The following is a 14,436-nucleotide window of genomic DNA, read 5'->3' on the forward strand; positions in this document are numbered from 1 at the left end:
AAGAACCTAGAATTGGAGGATGCAAGGACTCCTCCGGGTGGTCAGCATGGCAGGGGCCTGGCAGGCGTCTTCCAGCTGCTACCCTTTCCTCGTACACTCTAAGACCCTTCTTGCAGCCCTTCTAGGGAGCAGGGCCAGAAGATCAGACAGTGCCAAGGGTGCCTGGTTTATCCAGCATCTGGGATTGTCATCTGTAGAAACATAAAATTCAATATAAATGCAAATGCACATGGAAATAAAATTTAGGTTTGACACAAAACAAACACCAGGAGCCGTGAATGCCTTGGGCTTCCAGCTTGCAGTCAGCTACAGTGGGAGTCTCCAGCCCTGACCAGTGCGTCTCCTGGGTCTGCCCTTATACTCCCCAGGCCTAGGTTTGCTGATTTTTCCCTCGCTGCCCATAAAGGTATTGTGGGGCCCAGAGATGGCGGTGTCTACTGCACTCACACAAGTTGTTGCTGAGTCGAGTGTGTGTCTGAGCTGGAGGTGCAGTGAGGAGATCTGTTATTGCCGTTGGTTTAATAAAGAACAAACAACACCTCTCGCCTTACAGCCAGTCGGTCTCCCCCCGCCAGGTGTGTAGCATGACACCTGAGGACCCTCACCAGGCCCAGGATGGGCTTGTGTCTGTGCAGTGGGAGGCTCTCTTCTGCAAAGACGGCCGGACTTGGCATTTCTTATGTGTCTGAAGGGACTGGACATGCGTGGAACACCATGGGTGGGAAAGGGGGTGACCTCTGTGTCCAGGGTACACTCCTGCAGCCAGAATGGGAAAGTGCTGAGCACAGACACTTGTCCAGATTCACTGACAACCTCAAACTTCAGCTGCCGCTCATGGCACCATTTCAGCGAGTGGGGTGGGAGGAATAAGTAGCTCTGGAAGGGAACTGTTACCTGCCTGGCGCCGTGAGTCACTTCTCAGCATGTCATTTTGGGAACGGGAAGTGTGCTGGGTGCGTGGGGAGGGGAGCAGGTGGGAGGGAGCAGCACGGAAGCGCCGAGGCCTCTGCAGCCTGTGTGCCGTCTGCTGTCCCTGGAGTTTCTGCAGAGCTGTGCACGGGAGCCTGCTCTTCAGAAAGGTGGGGGAGCAGCAGCACCTGTCCCACTCTCTCTTCCTTCCTCCCCCTCAGGCCAGCCAGTTGGGTGTGTACCGGGCCTTCGTGGACAACTACGGAGTTGCCATGGAAATGGCTGAGAAGTGCTGTCAGGCCAATGCTCAGTTTGCAGAAATCTCCGAGGTAATGCCTTGATGCCATTCAGACAGGTGCACCGCTGACTCCCACCTGTACCCTCCACCTCCTGAGGAGAACAGAGTGCACCAGATCAAGATCTGGTCGTGAACCCCAGCTGTTTCCAGATTCTGTTGGGTTCGTTGCGTCAGCCCTGTGCTGGGGATGCTGTTGTGCCCAGACAGAAGGAGCAGCCCACAGGGCGTCCTGCCTCCCCGGGGGCGAGGGCCTGATTCTGGGGGTTGCCGAGTTCCGGGGACACTCTTTGCACTGTCTGTCTGCAGTGAGGGGTGTCTGTAGTTCTGCCTGTGAGCAGCTCTCTCCACAAGAGTCCTGAGGCTGACTTTGTACCTGGCACTGGAGGCGAGGCCGGAGGTGGCCCACTCTTCCTTTTCTAGCCTGCCAGAGACCTTGAGAGCATTGAGGAAGCATGGGGGCTAGCGCTGTGGGGCAAGGGCTCATGGCACCTGTGCTCTGTAGACCCATGTGGGGAGCAAAGCGACAGGTTGGAGCTGCACTAACCCAGGCCCCGGGTCTGAGAGGCTGCTGACTCCCTGCCTGCATTTAGCCCCAGGAAGCTGAAACCTCAAACCATGCGGCATTAGCGCCCAGGGCCTCGAAAGAGTCATTCAGAAACAGAGACCATGAATGGGCCGTTCAGGAGGCTGGTGGCCTAGCCAGAACCAGAACCCAGCCACACCCCTGGGTCTGCACTCCAGACTGGGGTTCTTTCTGCCCTTCCCCAGCCTGTGTCTGCCTGGTGGTCACTCTGCGACATTTTCCTCTTTGGAGGCCCTTGCCTCTTCATGAGCCCCCCATCTCGCTGTAGCTTTGCCTTCTGACTTGGCTTTCCCCCACCCAGCAAGGGTTCTGAGCAGAAAGCCCTCCGTGTGAGAACCGCAGGGTTAGAAAGAGACATGGGCACTAGAAATAGGGAGTGAATGCGGTCACCCTTGCTGGGACACCCTCAGCTATCACCCCTGGGCTTTGTTGCTGAGGCTTTGTGCCGTCTTATTGTTTATCACCGGATGGAGCATCACGGGCTTTGCTCTGATGTCTCCAGTGGTGACAGTACCTGCCGCTCTGTTCCTCCAGAGTCTGTGGGGCACCCTGCTCCGCCAGGTGCTGCTGGTAACAGGCTCTGCATGTATCCGGGGCTCCAGCTCCCTCCCCACTGCCAGACTCCCTCTGGACCATTCAATCTGTTCTCTTTTCCTTTTTCATTAAATGAGCAACCCTCCTCCCCAACAGCTGGAATGGTGGCATCGAATTTCAAGTGACCTTGACAAATCAGGGACCTGATCTTTTAAGAACAGGTTACAGTTAAGCGGGCAAGTTCAAGTCCACCCAGACAGGTTTCTGCAGAGGAGGGAGGAAACACCATGGGACGCCACCTGGGGATCACGTGGTGCCACCAACCATGCACCAGTGGATTCTGAGCCATGGTTGAGATGCAGGGAGTGGGATGGGGCTCAGGACCAGCCGCAAACCGACCCACCATGAAAGTTTGTGGCACCTGCACCGTCAGGGCGACATGCACTTTGGTTCTCTGTGTTTCAAAAAAGACCCAGAGGAATTGGAGCCACCCAAAGAAAGCAGAGTCAAATGCAAGGAAGAGAAAGCAGCAAGCCCTGCAGAGGTGTTGGGGGGTCAGTGCTCAGGCGTGGGAGTTCAAGGATCACCCTCAAGTACAGGAAGGAGTGGAGTAGTGTCCGTCTTCTCCTGGGACAGTCCTGAGAGATGGGCAGCATCCAGTTAGATCTGGTTCCATGGAACACCAGCTCTCCAGACGGTAGGAATAGGAATTACATGAAAAGGGCTTTGGGAGTCAGGCCAGTTTGGGAAATGCAGGGTTAAACAAAACTCACAAGTTTTCTTGAGGCAGGTGTTCCTGGAGCTCCTAGATAACTCCCAAGCATCACACTGTCCACGGACACGTGGGCCGCCTCCCAGGCTCTTGTGAGCCCAGCACCTGGTTTTTGCAGTCTTTTGTTTGGCTCTCCCACCCCCTTATACCCTTTGGGAACTGCTGAGTCAGATGTACAGAAGAACAGTCACTGCGAGGGCTGTTAAACTCTCAGGAAAGGTACCAAAGTGCATGGCAGCGTTTGGCCCCAGTGAGCTGGAAAACACTTTCGTCTGGTCTTGAGATGTTTCCTGCAGCACAAGAGGTTGGCAGAGCAACCTCAGAACCTCTTCTGTCTCTGTTTATGCTTTTGTTCAGAAGCTTAGTACCAGGAATTAATCTCAGCTCCTTCCCAGAGGATTTTAGGCACACAGGTATCTTTTATTCTGCACTTCTCCAGTGATGCTTTCAACACAGTTGTATCAAAACAGCCTAGGCTATTCGCTTACAAGCCCTGCTTTTGCCCTGGGAATCTTAGCACCTCATTTTTTAGTAAGTACACTTGCAGATCCGGAGAGGGCAGGTGGAGGTATAATCCAGTGTCAGTCTGCAGTGGTGGGCCTGCCCTGGCCGTCTCCAAAGATGGGTGCTCTTCGGAACTGGCAGCCCCCTGCATGCTGTCTAATTGCCCCAAGAAAACAGTGACGTGTGTTTAGGAGCATGCTCCTGTTGGCCTCCATTTACAGGATCCTCTGTGTCAGAGGATCTCAGCCAGGCGTGATTTTGTTCACAAGGGACACTTGGCAATGCCTGGAGACATTTTGGTTGTCAAAACAGCAGGAAGGCAGGCGTGCTCCTGTACCTATAGGTAGAGGCCAGGGCAGCTGCTCAGCACCCTAAGGTGCCCAGGACAGCTGCTCAGAGAATTTGTAGCCCAAAATGTCAACAGTGACCTGGCTGAGAAGCCCTGTCCCAGGTGGACCGCAGCATCCAGGGCATCCTGCGTGCTCAGCTTGCTCGTGGGTCCCTGCACACCCTGTGATTTCATTATCAGCTCAGAATGCACCTGGGGTTTGTTGTAGTGAGGGAAAGCTGAAATTGTTGCCAAAGGGGGAACTTTCTGCATCATCAAAGCTGCTTCTGTCATCTGTGTGAACATGCGCTTTTCTCTCTGCAGAACCTGAGAGCCAGAAGCAACAAAGATGCCAAGGATCCAACGACCAAGAACTCTCTGGAAAGTGAGTTCTGCATGCTGAGGTCTCTGTGTGCCCTCGTCAGGGAGGCTGCTGCTGGCAGAGGGGGCATTGTGGAAAAGCAGACACAGTGCCCACTTGGGTCATCCCTTGGTGCCTTTCCTGTTCTCTCTTCAGATAGAGTGGGCACGAGGAAAGAACAGCTCAGGGAGGGCAGGGAAGGATACCATCAGGACCAGTTTGCCACCAACATTAGCAACAAGGTGCTGCTTAAATTGACTTAAATGTTATCCTGTTGACCCCAGTGGCCTCATAAGGAGGATTTTTTTTTTTTGAGGCGGAGTTTTGGCTCACTGCAACTTCCACCTCCCGGGTTCAAGTGATCCTCCTGCCTCAGCCTCCCGAGTAGCTGGGATTACAGGCACACACCACCACAGCCAGCTAATTTTTGTATTTTTAATAGAGATGGGGTTTCCCTCCGTATTGGTCAGGCTTGTCTGAACTCCTGACCTAAAGTGCCTTGGCCTCCCAAAGTGCTGGGATTACAGGCGTGAGCTACCGCACCTGGCAGTAACAAGGATTTGATTTTCTGTTTTTGCCAATGACAAGTTTGGTCATAAAGTAACCTGTGCAGAGCACAGGCTTTAAGTGGCTGGGCAGGAATTGAGTCCAGATTTGCTGGGAAAGTGCTATCAGGAATTATCAGTCACTTCTTATTTTCAGTTGTTAGGGTGTTGTGAATAGTTACACTTGCAAAGAACAGCAGCCCCCGGAGCTTTGTCCTCCAAGCCTCAGTTTCCCCATCTGCAAAATGAAAATAGCGATGAGTGCCTTATGCTGGTTGTGGGAGTCTTGTGAAGAACATACTTGGCATGTCTCAGAACACACCTAAGCGTCTGTGCCTGGGACGGGCCACACTCACTGTCATCATGGAGAAGCACGGGTGGCTGAGGCTGGCCAGGGCTCCCACCATGCCAGGGAGTTGCTCCCACTGCAGTGGGGCTCATGTGCCTCTGGAGTCCGGGTGTCCTCGGGCAGGTCACCAGAGAACCTGTCAAACCAAGAGTTGTATTGGCATCTGAGTAGGTTTCTGCTTGTCTCAGAGTCAGGTGTCTGAAATGTCCTGGGATCGATGGTAAGAGCAGCTAAGAGGTCTGCTCAGCTTACCCTCTGGGCTGGGGAGCAGGTCTCCCTCCAGAATTGGGGCCCACCCCAGCCCGTCCTTGCCAGGGTGGGTTCCCTGACCTCAGGCTAGAGGAGCAGCAGTGCTGAGCCTTTTCAGCTGTTGCCACCGAGCCAGCCATGCAGGCTCGGGTCTGACAGCCGCTCTGGACTCTGCGTGCAGTGAATGTCCTGGACTTAAAGTGTTCCTGTTGGGTGCTCTAGCCTTGCCCTTGTCACTGCGCAGAGGGGAGTTGGGGCCTGTGGAGGCTGGGGCAGCCCCCTCCCCACTCACCTTTGCACTGAGGGTGGTCAGGCAGCTGGTGTGCTTCTCCATGTGCAACCTCTCTCACCTCCCCTCTCTCTCCACAGCTCTGCTCTACAAGCCTGTGGACCGTGTGACGAGGAGCACGCTGGTCCTCCATGTGAGTCACAGCGCCCCTCTGGACCGGGACCAAAACTGCCCCCTCGGGCACACACAGCAACAATGTTCTGAGATCTTTTTTTAGTTGTCATAGCTGCAGCCAAGGGGGTGCTACTGGCATCTAATGGGTAGAGGCCTGGGGTGGTGTTGGACATTCTGTAGGGAAAGGACAGCTCTCTCTTGTCCCTCCACAAAGAGTTACTCCACGCAAAATGTCCACAGTGCTGAGGTTGAGAAACCCTGCCCTAGATCCTTACAGAGGAGTCCTTCTTGGCCATGTGCATGCAGCGTGAGTTTGCTGGAACACATGTAGGACCTGCTTCCAGGATGGTGCTCACACAAGCTCTGTCCACAAAGCTGGGGCCCAAGTGAGAGAGACTGTGGTGACACTGAGGGAGCCGGCGCTCTGGGCTCCGTCCACACTTTGTGTCTGCACTTTGCACACAGTGGCAGGTGCCAGTGCTCCTCTGTGTCTAACTCAAGTCTTTCTTCCTGGGGCAGGACTTGCTGAAGCACACTCCTGCCAGCCACCCTGACCACCCCTTGCTGCAGGACGCCCTCCGCATCTCACAGAACTTCCTGTCCAGCATCAACGAGGAGATCACACCCCGACGGCAGTCCATGACGGTGAAGAAGGGAGAGGTGAGTGTGGCAGGGGATGGCTTGGGTCCACCCAGCCTGCTGAGCTGGGGGCATGCAGGGCACCCTCGATCTGAGGTCTAGAGCCCTTCCTGGTCCTCAGCAGACCTTGCCTTCTGGGATTGGTGAGTTTGGCCGCACACTCAGTCCTGTGTGGAAGGTGTCTGGGTGCAGTCTCAGGGGTGACCCTGCATGCACCATGCCCTCCAGGTGGCAGCCATCACCATGCCTCACTCAGCCACCTCTTTCCTTTTCTGTCATTGTGGGTTGTGTCCAGGGACCCCTTTTTTTTATCCCCCACAGTCTTGCCAGCTCAGGCTCCCCAGCCAAGGAGACTTGTGCAAAGGAGGTGAGTAGGAGGATGGCATTTTGTCTGCCTGGAATCCTCCTACTTCCTCCTGAGTGCTTTCATTAAAAAACAGTTAACATCGGGTTTAAGGATTAGAAAGTGGGGTTCGTGGTTTGTGTCTGTGACGTGAGACTGGTTGAAGCACTTCACGTCTTCCTCCGGGAAGACTCTCCTTCCCCTTCCCCCCCGTCACTGATGTACTCTGTGTGCACGTCATCGATGAGCAGGCATGGCCTGTGCCCGTGCCGCTCTGAGCCTTCCTAGGTGTGGCCTGGCACATAATGAGGCAGATGCATTCCCAGGCAGGTAGCAGCTACTGAGAACAGCCAAGGCGTGTAAGCTGGGGAGCCAGTGTCCAGGGGGAACAGCTTTTGTCAGAAGCAGCACCGAGGCGAGGGGAGCTGACCCACGGCCTCAGGGGTCTCATGCAGGGACAGAAGCTGTCTGGCCCAGGCAGGACACAGGCTGGGCGTGAACCTGACTGTAGTTGCCTCAGAACCACCTCATGGCTGGGTGCGGTGGCTCACACCTGTAATCCTAGCACTTTGGGAGGCCTAGGCGGGTGGATCAGGAGGTCAAGAATTCGAGACCAGCCTGGCCAACATGGTGAAACCCCGTCTCTACTAAAAATACGAAAATTAACTGGGCACGGTGGTGGGTGCCTGTAATCCCAGCTACTCGGGAGGCTGAGGCAGGTGAATCGCTTGAACCCAGGAGGCGGAGTTTGCAGTGAGCCGAGATCTCACCACTGCACTCCAGCCTGGGTGACAGAGTGAAACTCCATCTCAAAAAAAAAAAAGAGAACCACCTCCTTCTCTTTCTTCTGGTTCATGGGCCAGGTGGTCGGCACTGTACCAAGGACACAGGCCCTGTCCTCAGGGCCCCCAGGGTGGACCTGCCCAACACATGGGGCTTGCTTTCCTCCTCCTGCCCTGGGCCACCAGGCAGGCAGCTGTCAGCCCCATCTGCCACACACCACTTTGGGAATGGTACCCTGAGTGTCCAGAGTCTAATCCGAGTTGACCTTTAGTGAGGGACTTGGTCAGGTTTCTCCTGGTGGGCCTGGCCCAGGAAGGGCATGGAGGAGGAGGAAGCTGTCCCTTCCATTCCGCTCTCCGGCTTGTCCAAGCCCTGGAGCTGGGCAGACTCAGAGTCCCATGCCAGCATCGTGAGGACCGACCCACTGGGTGGCCTAGAGCTTCTCCCAACTGGGCCCATTCCTTGTCTTTGCAGCAGGGTGGGAACATGGCCCCACCTCATTGGGCACCTGGGCTGTCAAATGGGCATGATTTAGTGGCAGTCCTTGCCATCCGTGTTGGCTCCTTGGCAGTCTCTGAGCACATTGAAGGTGGAAGTGGGTCCCCAGCACCTTCCAGTGGAGGCGTTGAGCAGTGCAAGTGTTCCCCAGCTGCTCATCCCATGGCTGGGACCTGGGAGTGGTGGGGGATCAGATCTTGCTTCTTGGAGCAACAACCGGGCCCTGCCCTTGGTTCTCTTCCCTGGCTCAGGGCCCCAGAAGGAGAGCAAACCTGTGACAAATCTGTGGGCAGTCCACACAGATCTAAGTGGATGTTGGATTTGCTTCTCCTAAGCCTCCATGTGCTGAGTGGGTTCCTGCCAGGTTCGCCCTATCCTCCTGAGATGCCTGCTCTTTCTCTTCTACCGACTATTCTTTTATGAGCGCTCTGACCTCCTGGGAAGTGAGTGTGGGCATCCTTTTTCCCATGGCTTCTCCTGTGCCGAGTCTGCTCCCTGCAACTCCAGCTGCCATTTAGCATTCCTAGAGACAAGGAAGGGCCTTCTCAGTACTCGGATCATTGGAATCCACTGCTTTGGGGAATTAAGGAAAACACAGTGTTGTCTAGAAGTTGACACCCAGGCCCTCGTTCCTGCATCCGTCCCCATGGGGGCCGACTTCCACGCTTACCCATGGTCATGTCTCGGGGCCACCAAGGAGGAAGTGTAATTTAAGAAGGACTGGGTGCAGCTGGGCGCGGTGGCTCGCACCTGTAATCCTAGTACTTTGGGAGGCCGAGGTAGGCGGATCACCAGGTCAGAAGTTTGAGACCATCCTGGCTAACACGATAAAACCCCATCTCTACTAAAAATACAAAAAATTAGCTGGGCGTGGTGGTGGGCACCTGTAGTCCCAGCTACTCAGGAGGCTGAGGCAGGAGAATCTCGTGAACCTGGGAGGCGGAGGTTGCAGTGAGCCGAGATTGTGCCACTGCACTCCAGTCTGGGCAACAGAGCGAGATTCTGTCTCAAAAAAAAAGAAAAAAAAAAAAGAAGGGCTGGTCGCTTCACAAAGGCAGGGGCCTGGATCTGCATCCTCCCCAGGACCTCGCCCTGGTGGAGGGGCACTTGCTCATTGAGGAGGGGTCACCTGGGTGCCTTAGCTGCAAAGCAAGAGGGAGGACTAATGACTCTAGAAAAGTCACCGTGAGTCTGACCAGCACCCCTTCACTCAGAGCTTTCTATCCGAGGCACGTTAAGGGAGGTGGCTTGATGGTGGCTAAGGCAGGATGATAGATGGCTGTGCTTTGCCCCTGCCCCTGCCATTCCTGGGGCAGATGCTGCTGATCAGTTGGGCACTCCAAGCCTGGACATCCACCTCGGTATCCCCTGGCACTGCCCAACGGGTTTGCAGTCCTTGATGCAGAAAGAAAGATGCCAGATGGGCGAAGCCCCGCCAGGGTCCGCTCTCCCTCACTGCTACCAGTGTACTGATTTGGGGACACCCTTTTGCTTCCCTGGGTGTCCGTGCTCTCTGAGGGCAATGATGCAGGGTCCGTGGCCCCTCCACTGGGTGTTGAGACTGAAAAGGTTTCACAGCCTGCGAGGGACTTTATGAAAGTGAGGGGTGGTGGCCTGCCCGCATGCTGCCATCTGTGTCGGAGGTGACGGGCGAGCTCCCCTGACGACACTAGCCAGGAAAGGGGGGCAGAAGCTCCAGGCTACTTCCTCTTAGAATTTGCAGCCAGGGGCAGGGCCTGAACTTTTCTCAGTTCTGCCCATCTCTTAGTTTGGTACATGACATGGAGTGTCAAGTTCCCAAAGGGAGAAAGGGACTGTGCCTCTGCATTCTCATGACAATTCTGTGGGGTCAGAGGTGATCTCCCTTTTACAGATGAGGAAACTGCGACTCAGAGAGGTTGAGTGTCTTGCCCAGTCACACAGCCACTAAGTAGCTAAGCCAGGATGCGAGTGAGGCCATGGGCCCCTGGCCGCCTGTGTGCCCCTCGGGTGTGTTACTCTTTGGTTCCCTTCCTCCTCTGTGAGCCGATGAGACGTTTCTACCCCTCCTCTTGTTCCTGCACTACCTGGAGGTAGGAAAGAGGAAGAGATGTCCCTTTCAGCTCCGCACACTACCCCATCATCCTCTGCTGCTGCTGCTGCTGCTGGGAGTGTGTCAAGGGGTTGGAGCTGTTTCTGGCTTCCCTGGCATTTGATGTCAAGAGAAAAGCTGCTTCTGTTGGCCTGGGTGTTTCGAGGTTCTCCTGCAGTCACTACTGGGCCTCCTGGGAGGTGGCCCATTGCTACCTGCTGAGCCTGGGCAAGTCTGGCATCGAAGAGAGGCCCAGGTATGAGCCCTCTGCAGGGTCAGCCACCCCAGCCCCAGACCCCCACTGTGGCTCCTGTAATCTCATTGCCCTTTTCAGCCACATCCCATGGCTCCAGGGCTGTGCTCTTAGGGGAACAGTGACTTTGGCCTGCCTTCCAGGTAGCTCCCTGATGCTGAATGGTGGCCAGCAGGTGCTCCGGCTTCCTGGCATCCTGGCCCAAGCACACCTGGGGGCCGTGAGCCACAGGTGCTGCCCAAGAGAATGCCCTCCTTAGCCTCCCCGAAATGACAGGATCAAAGGATCCCGCAGGCACAGTTTCTTTCCAGGCCTGGGTTCTGAGGGCTGGTGGGTGGCGCTCATTTGTTTAGCTGAATTAACTTCACAGTTAGATAACCGATCCCCACTGCTGGGTGACTTCCCACGTGGTTGCCTGTCTGTCTACTCGGAGCCTTGGCACCATGTGCTGCTCAGCACCCCCTCCGCCTGGGCTCGGAAGCATAGCGGACGATCCAGTTTGGATGTTCTGTTTCCCAAGAGCCAGCCAGGCATTGACCTCCAATACTCGTTCTCTGCCTGGGATTGCAGAGGCCCCTCTTTTAGGAAGAACACAGACAGCAGTCCAAACAGGAGCTGCAGGAAGGCCCTGGAGGAGGGAAGTACCACCAGTGCAGGCTTGAGGCTGAGAGATGGTGAGGCTCGGGCAGAGGAGAACCAAGGTCTTTCAGTTGATGATTAAAGAGTTGGAGAACAGGCTGGGCATGGTGGCTCACACCTGTAATCCCCGCACTTTGGGAGGCCAAGGTGGGTGGATCACTTGAGGTTAGGACTTTGAGACCAGCCTGGCCAACATGGTGAAACCCCGTCTCCACTAAAAATGCAAAAATTAGCCAGGCATGGTGGCAGGTGCCTATAATCCCAGCTACTCCGGAGGCGGAGGCAGGAGAATTGCTTGAACCTGGGAGGCGGAGGTGGCCATGAGCTGAGATCACGCCGTTGCACTCTGCACTCCAGCCTGGGCAACAGAGTGAAATTCCGTCTCAAAAAAAAAAAAAAGAGTTGGAAAACAGTTGGAGAAGCCAGACCCTGTTGGCAAAGTTTGCAAGGGGTGCTACGGAGAGGGAGGTGCCCACCCCAGGGGTGAAGACAGGATGGGTGGGGTTCTCAGCTCCACTGGACACCAAACAGAAGCTGTAAGTGCAAGGCTAGTGCCCATGTCGAGGGCTGGGCCTTTCTGGGCCCTTCATAAACATTGGCAAACAAAGCTTGGGTTCTCGGCTTGTCTGGGCCAAGTTCTAATTCCTTCCAGGAGCGTGGGCACGTTGCTTACCTCTGAGCTGTTTCTTCTCCAGGAAGTGGTGGAGCTGGAGCCTGCTGCATGGGAGGGTTCTGTGGAGTGAGATGAGATGTTTTACGTCATGCTCTTTTCACACCTTCTTGGCACCCAGAAAGAGCTCAGCAAACATTAGCTGCTACCAGCCAGCCACCCTGACTGTGGCTGTCAGCCAGCATTGTTCTTCCCAGGCCCTGCCCTACCCTCCTCCTGGCATAGTGTCTCTCAGGGCATAGGAAACTTTCTCGGCCAGATTGGCCATGGGAGGCTTTCTTGGGGACCAGAGAGTCTGCAGGGAGGGCAAGTCAAGAGCAGGTGAGAGGGAGGGAAGGGCGAGCAGGACCCTTGACCTCATTCTCGGCTGCAGTGTATATTGGCCTGCCTGGTGACCCTCCTTGCTCCTGGTCCCACTGCCAAACCTCTGGAGTCTGCCACATCCCTGCATAGACAGGGCCACTGACAGGCAGTGGCAGCCAGTTCAGTGGCACTCAGCCAGGTCTCCAGGGGTGTGCGCTTTGCTCTGGGGGCAGGGTAGCGGGGGCTGAGGCCACTGGCTGCCTCCAGGGCCCCCCCACCAGCCAGCAGCTGGAAGCTCCACCTTGGTCTTCACTTGGGCCGTCTTCCTTCTCCACTTCCTCAGCTGCTACGTGGGCTTCTTTGGCAACTTTTCCTTGTACCACCAGTCAAGGCCCTGCTGATTTGTTGATGATCAGACTGTAGTTCGTGTACCTGGGGAAGTTTTCCAGCATCTCCATGGAGCCATGGTCTCTGATTCCTGGAGCATGTCGTAGTCGGTTCAGGCTGCTGTAACAAAGTATCATCTGCTGAGAGGCTCACACACAGGCCTTTACCTCTCACAGTGGTGGAGGCTGGAGATCCGGCAGGGTGCCAGCAGGGTCAGGTTCTGATGAGGACAGTGAGAAGCACGGCCACCCTCCCACTGTACCCTCACATGGCCTTCCTGGGAGTGGACATGGAGAGAGAAAAGGACCTCTCTTTTTTTCCTTCTTATGAGGACACTCATCCCATCACATGGGTTCCACCGCATGACCTCATCTACACCTACTCACCTCGCAAAGGCCCCGCCTCCAGGTACCAGCCCATTGGAGTTAGGGCCTCAGCATAAATTCTGAGGGGGACAGAAACTTTCAGCCCTAACAGTATGCTTCTTCCAGACTGGCCTTCCTGGGAAGGCCCTGGATAGGCTGTGCCTGGGGTTGGGGGTGATGTTGCACTGGCAACAGCTGGAGGAGGCAGCTGGCCTGGGGGAAGTCCCCTTAGCAAGGAGGTGCCCCTCCTCACTCCCACCAGCCTGATGCGACCCCCTCCTCAGAAGACAGGGCACATAATGTGACCTCACATTATGTGAGGGCCTCAGTTTCCTTGTGTGTAGAAATCAGGGTTATGGTGCCTGCCTCGTAGAGTCCTGGTGAGGAGTGAGTGGTGTGATTCATGGGAAGCTGTGACTGTCACATTCCCACCTGCAGAGGACATGGTGAAGGGTGACAGCCCCGTGTGAGGCCCTGCAGGTCGCAGTTTCATTTAATCCTCAGAACATACCACCAGACTGGTCTTTCTCACCCCATCATGTTTAAGGAAACAGAGGCTCCAAGAAATGGAGGAGCATAGCCAGCATCGTCGTCACAGAGAAGGAGAAGGGTGGGCTCGGGACAGTGAAGATGCAGGCTGTCCTGGCCACCCTTGCTTTCTGCAGGCTCCTGTGGGGATGATGATTTTAGTTGTTCAAGAAGACAGGTGGCGTTTCTTCCAACTGGTGTTTCCCACCTGGGATGTGGGGGGGGCTCCCCAAAGGGAATGTTGTCCTGCCAACTGGGGCCTGCTGTCCCACTGCCCTGCCCCGCTCCGAAGCACACACAGGGACCCATGCCCACACGGGGTTACTTGCACCAGGACACACACAGGCCTGACACGCACAGGACATGCCCTTGCATGGGAACACACACACACACAAACATGGAGACGCACACAGTGAGACACACGGGCACACACCTACCCAGGCCACAGGCCTGTGTGGGGTTCCATGCACGAGGGCACGCTCAGGCACTCACACTCACACAAGAATGAACACACCCGGAAACATGGAGACACACAGGGACACACAGACACAGAGCACATAGGATCTTCCCCTGTGCCCTTTTCATACACAGACTCCCATGGCCCCGGGGAGCCAAAGTGTGGTACCGTCCCTGTCCTGGGGCCACTGAGGCCCTGGCCCTCTCTGTCCCAGAGCTCCAACTGGGAGTGTTTGCCCCAGGTGAGATGCTGAGCCTTGGGGACAGTGGTTTCCAGCCACGTGGTCTTATGCCGGCTTTGGGATGCAGTCAGGATTGTGACCCCGGCCCACCCTTGCCGTGTGCCCTGGAGGACGACTCGGGTGGGCTATGCAGGAAGTCTGTGCTGATCTCAAGGCCGACTGTCCTGTACTCCAGGCCGGGGACCAGGCTGCTGAGCGCTTCCGAGAGGGACATCTCCTGGGCAGGGAGTGACATAGGCCACGCCACGTGGGCCTCCCAGCCATGTGCTGGTGCTGTGTGGGCTGGGAGGGCAGGCAGGGGCCGAGTGACGGGGACTGCAGAGTGGGGCCTGAGATGCTGTGACATGCTGGGCTGCCTGTGGCTTTCGGGCTTCTCTCAGATGAGAGTTGCACAGGTGGGTGGGGGGTTGGGGAGTCTGTGGCA

General features: G+C 55.9%; 1 protein-coding gene across 3 annotated transcripts in view; it reads left to right on the forward strand.

Annotated features, from left to right (window-relative positions):
• Positions 1-14,436, forward strand: part of BCR (BCR activator of RhoGEF and GTPase) — a 137,453-nt gene that overhangs the window by 86,725 nt on the left and 36,292 nt on the right. For all 3 annotated transcript variants that reach the window (XR_010156194.1, XM_016939532.4, XM_016939531.4), the window contains exons 5-8: positions 1,131-1,238; positions 4,253-4,313; positions 5,802-5,854; positions 6,355-6,495. Coding sequence is in view for 2 of the 3 variants with exons in the window: in XM_016939532.4 (XP_016795021.1) it covers positions 1,131-1,238; positions 4,253-4,313; positions 5,802-5,854; positions 6,355-6,495 (363 nt within the window). In the remaining variant the exon portion in view is untranslated. The remainder of the gene's footprint in view (positions 1-1,130; positions 1,239-4,252; positions 4,314-5,801; positions 5,855-6,354; positions 6,496-14,436) is intronic.

Source organism: Pan troglodytes, chromosome 23 (genome assembly GCF_028858775.2).
Source record: "Pan troglodytes isolate AG18354 chromosome 23, NHGRI_mPanTro3-v2.0_pri, whole genome shotgun sequence".
In the NCBI taxonomy this organism is placed as follows: domain Eukaryota; kingdom Metazoa; phylum Chordata; class Mammalia; order Primates; family Hominidae; genus Pan; species Pan troglodytes.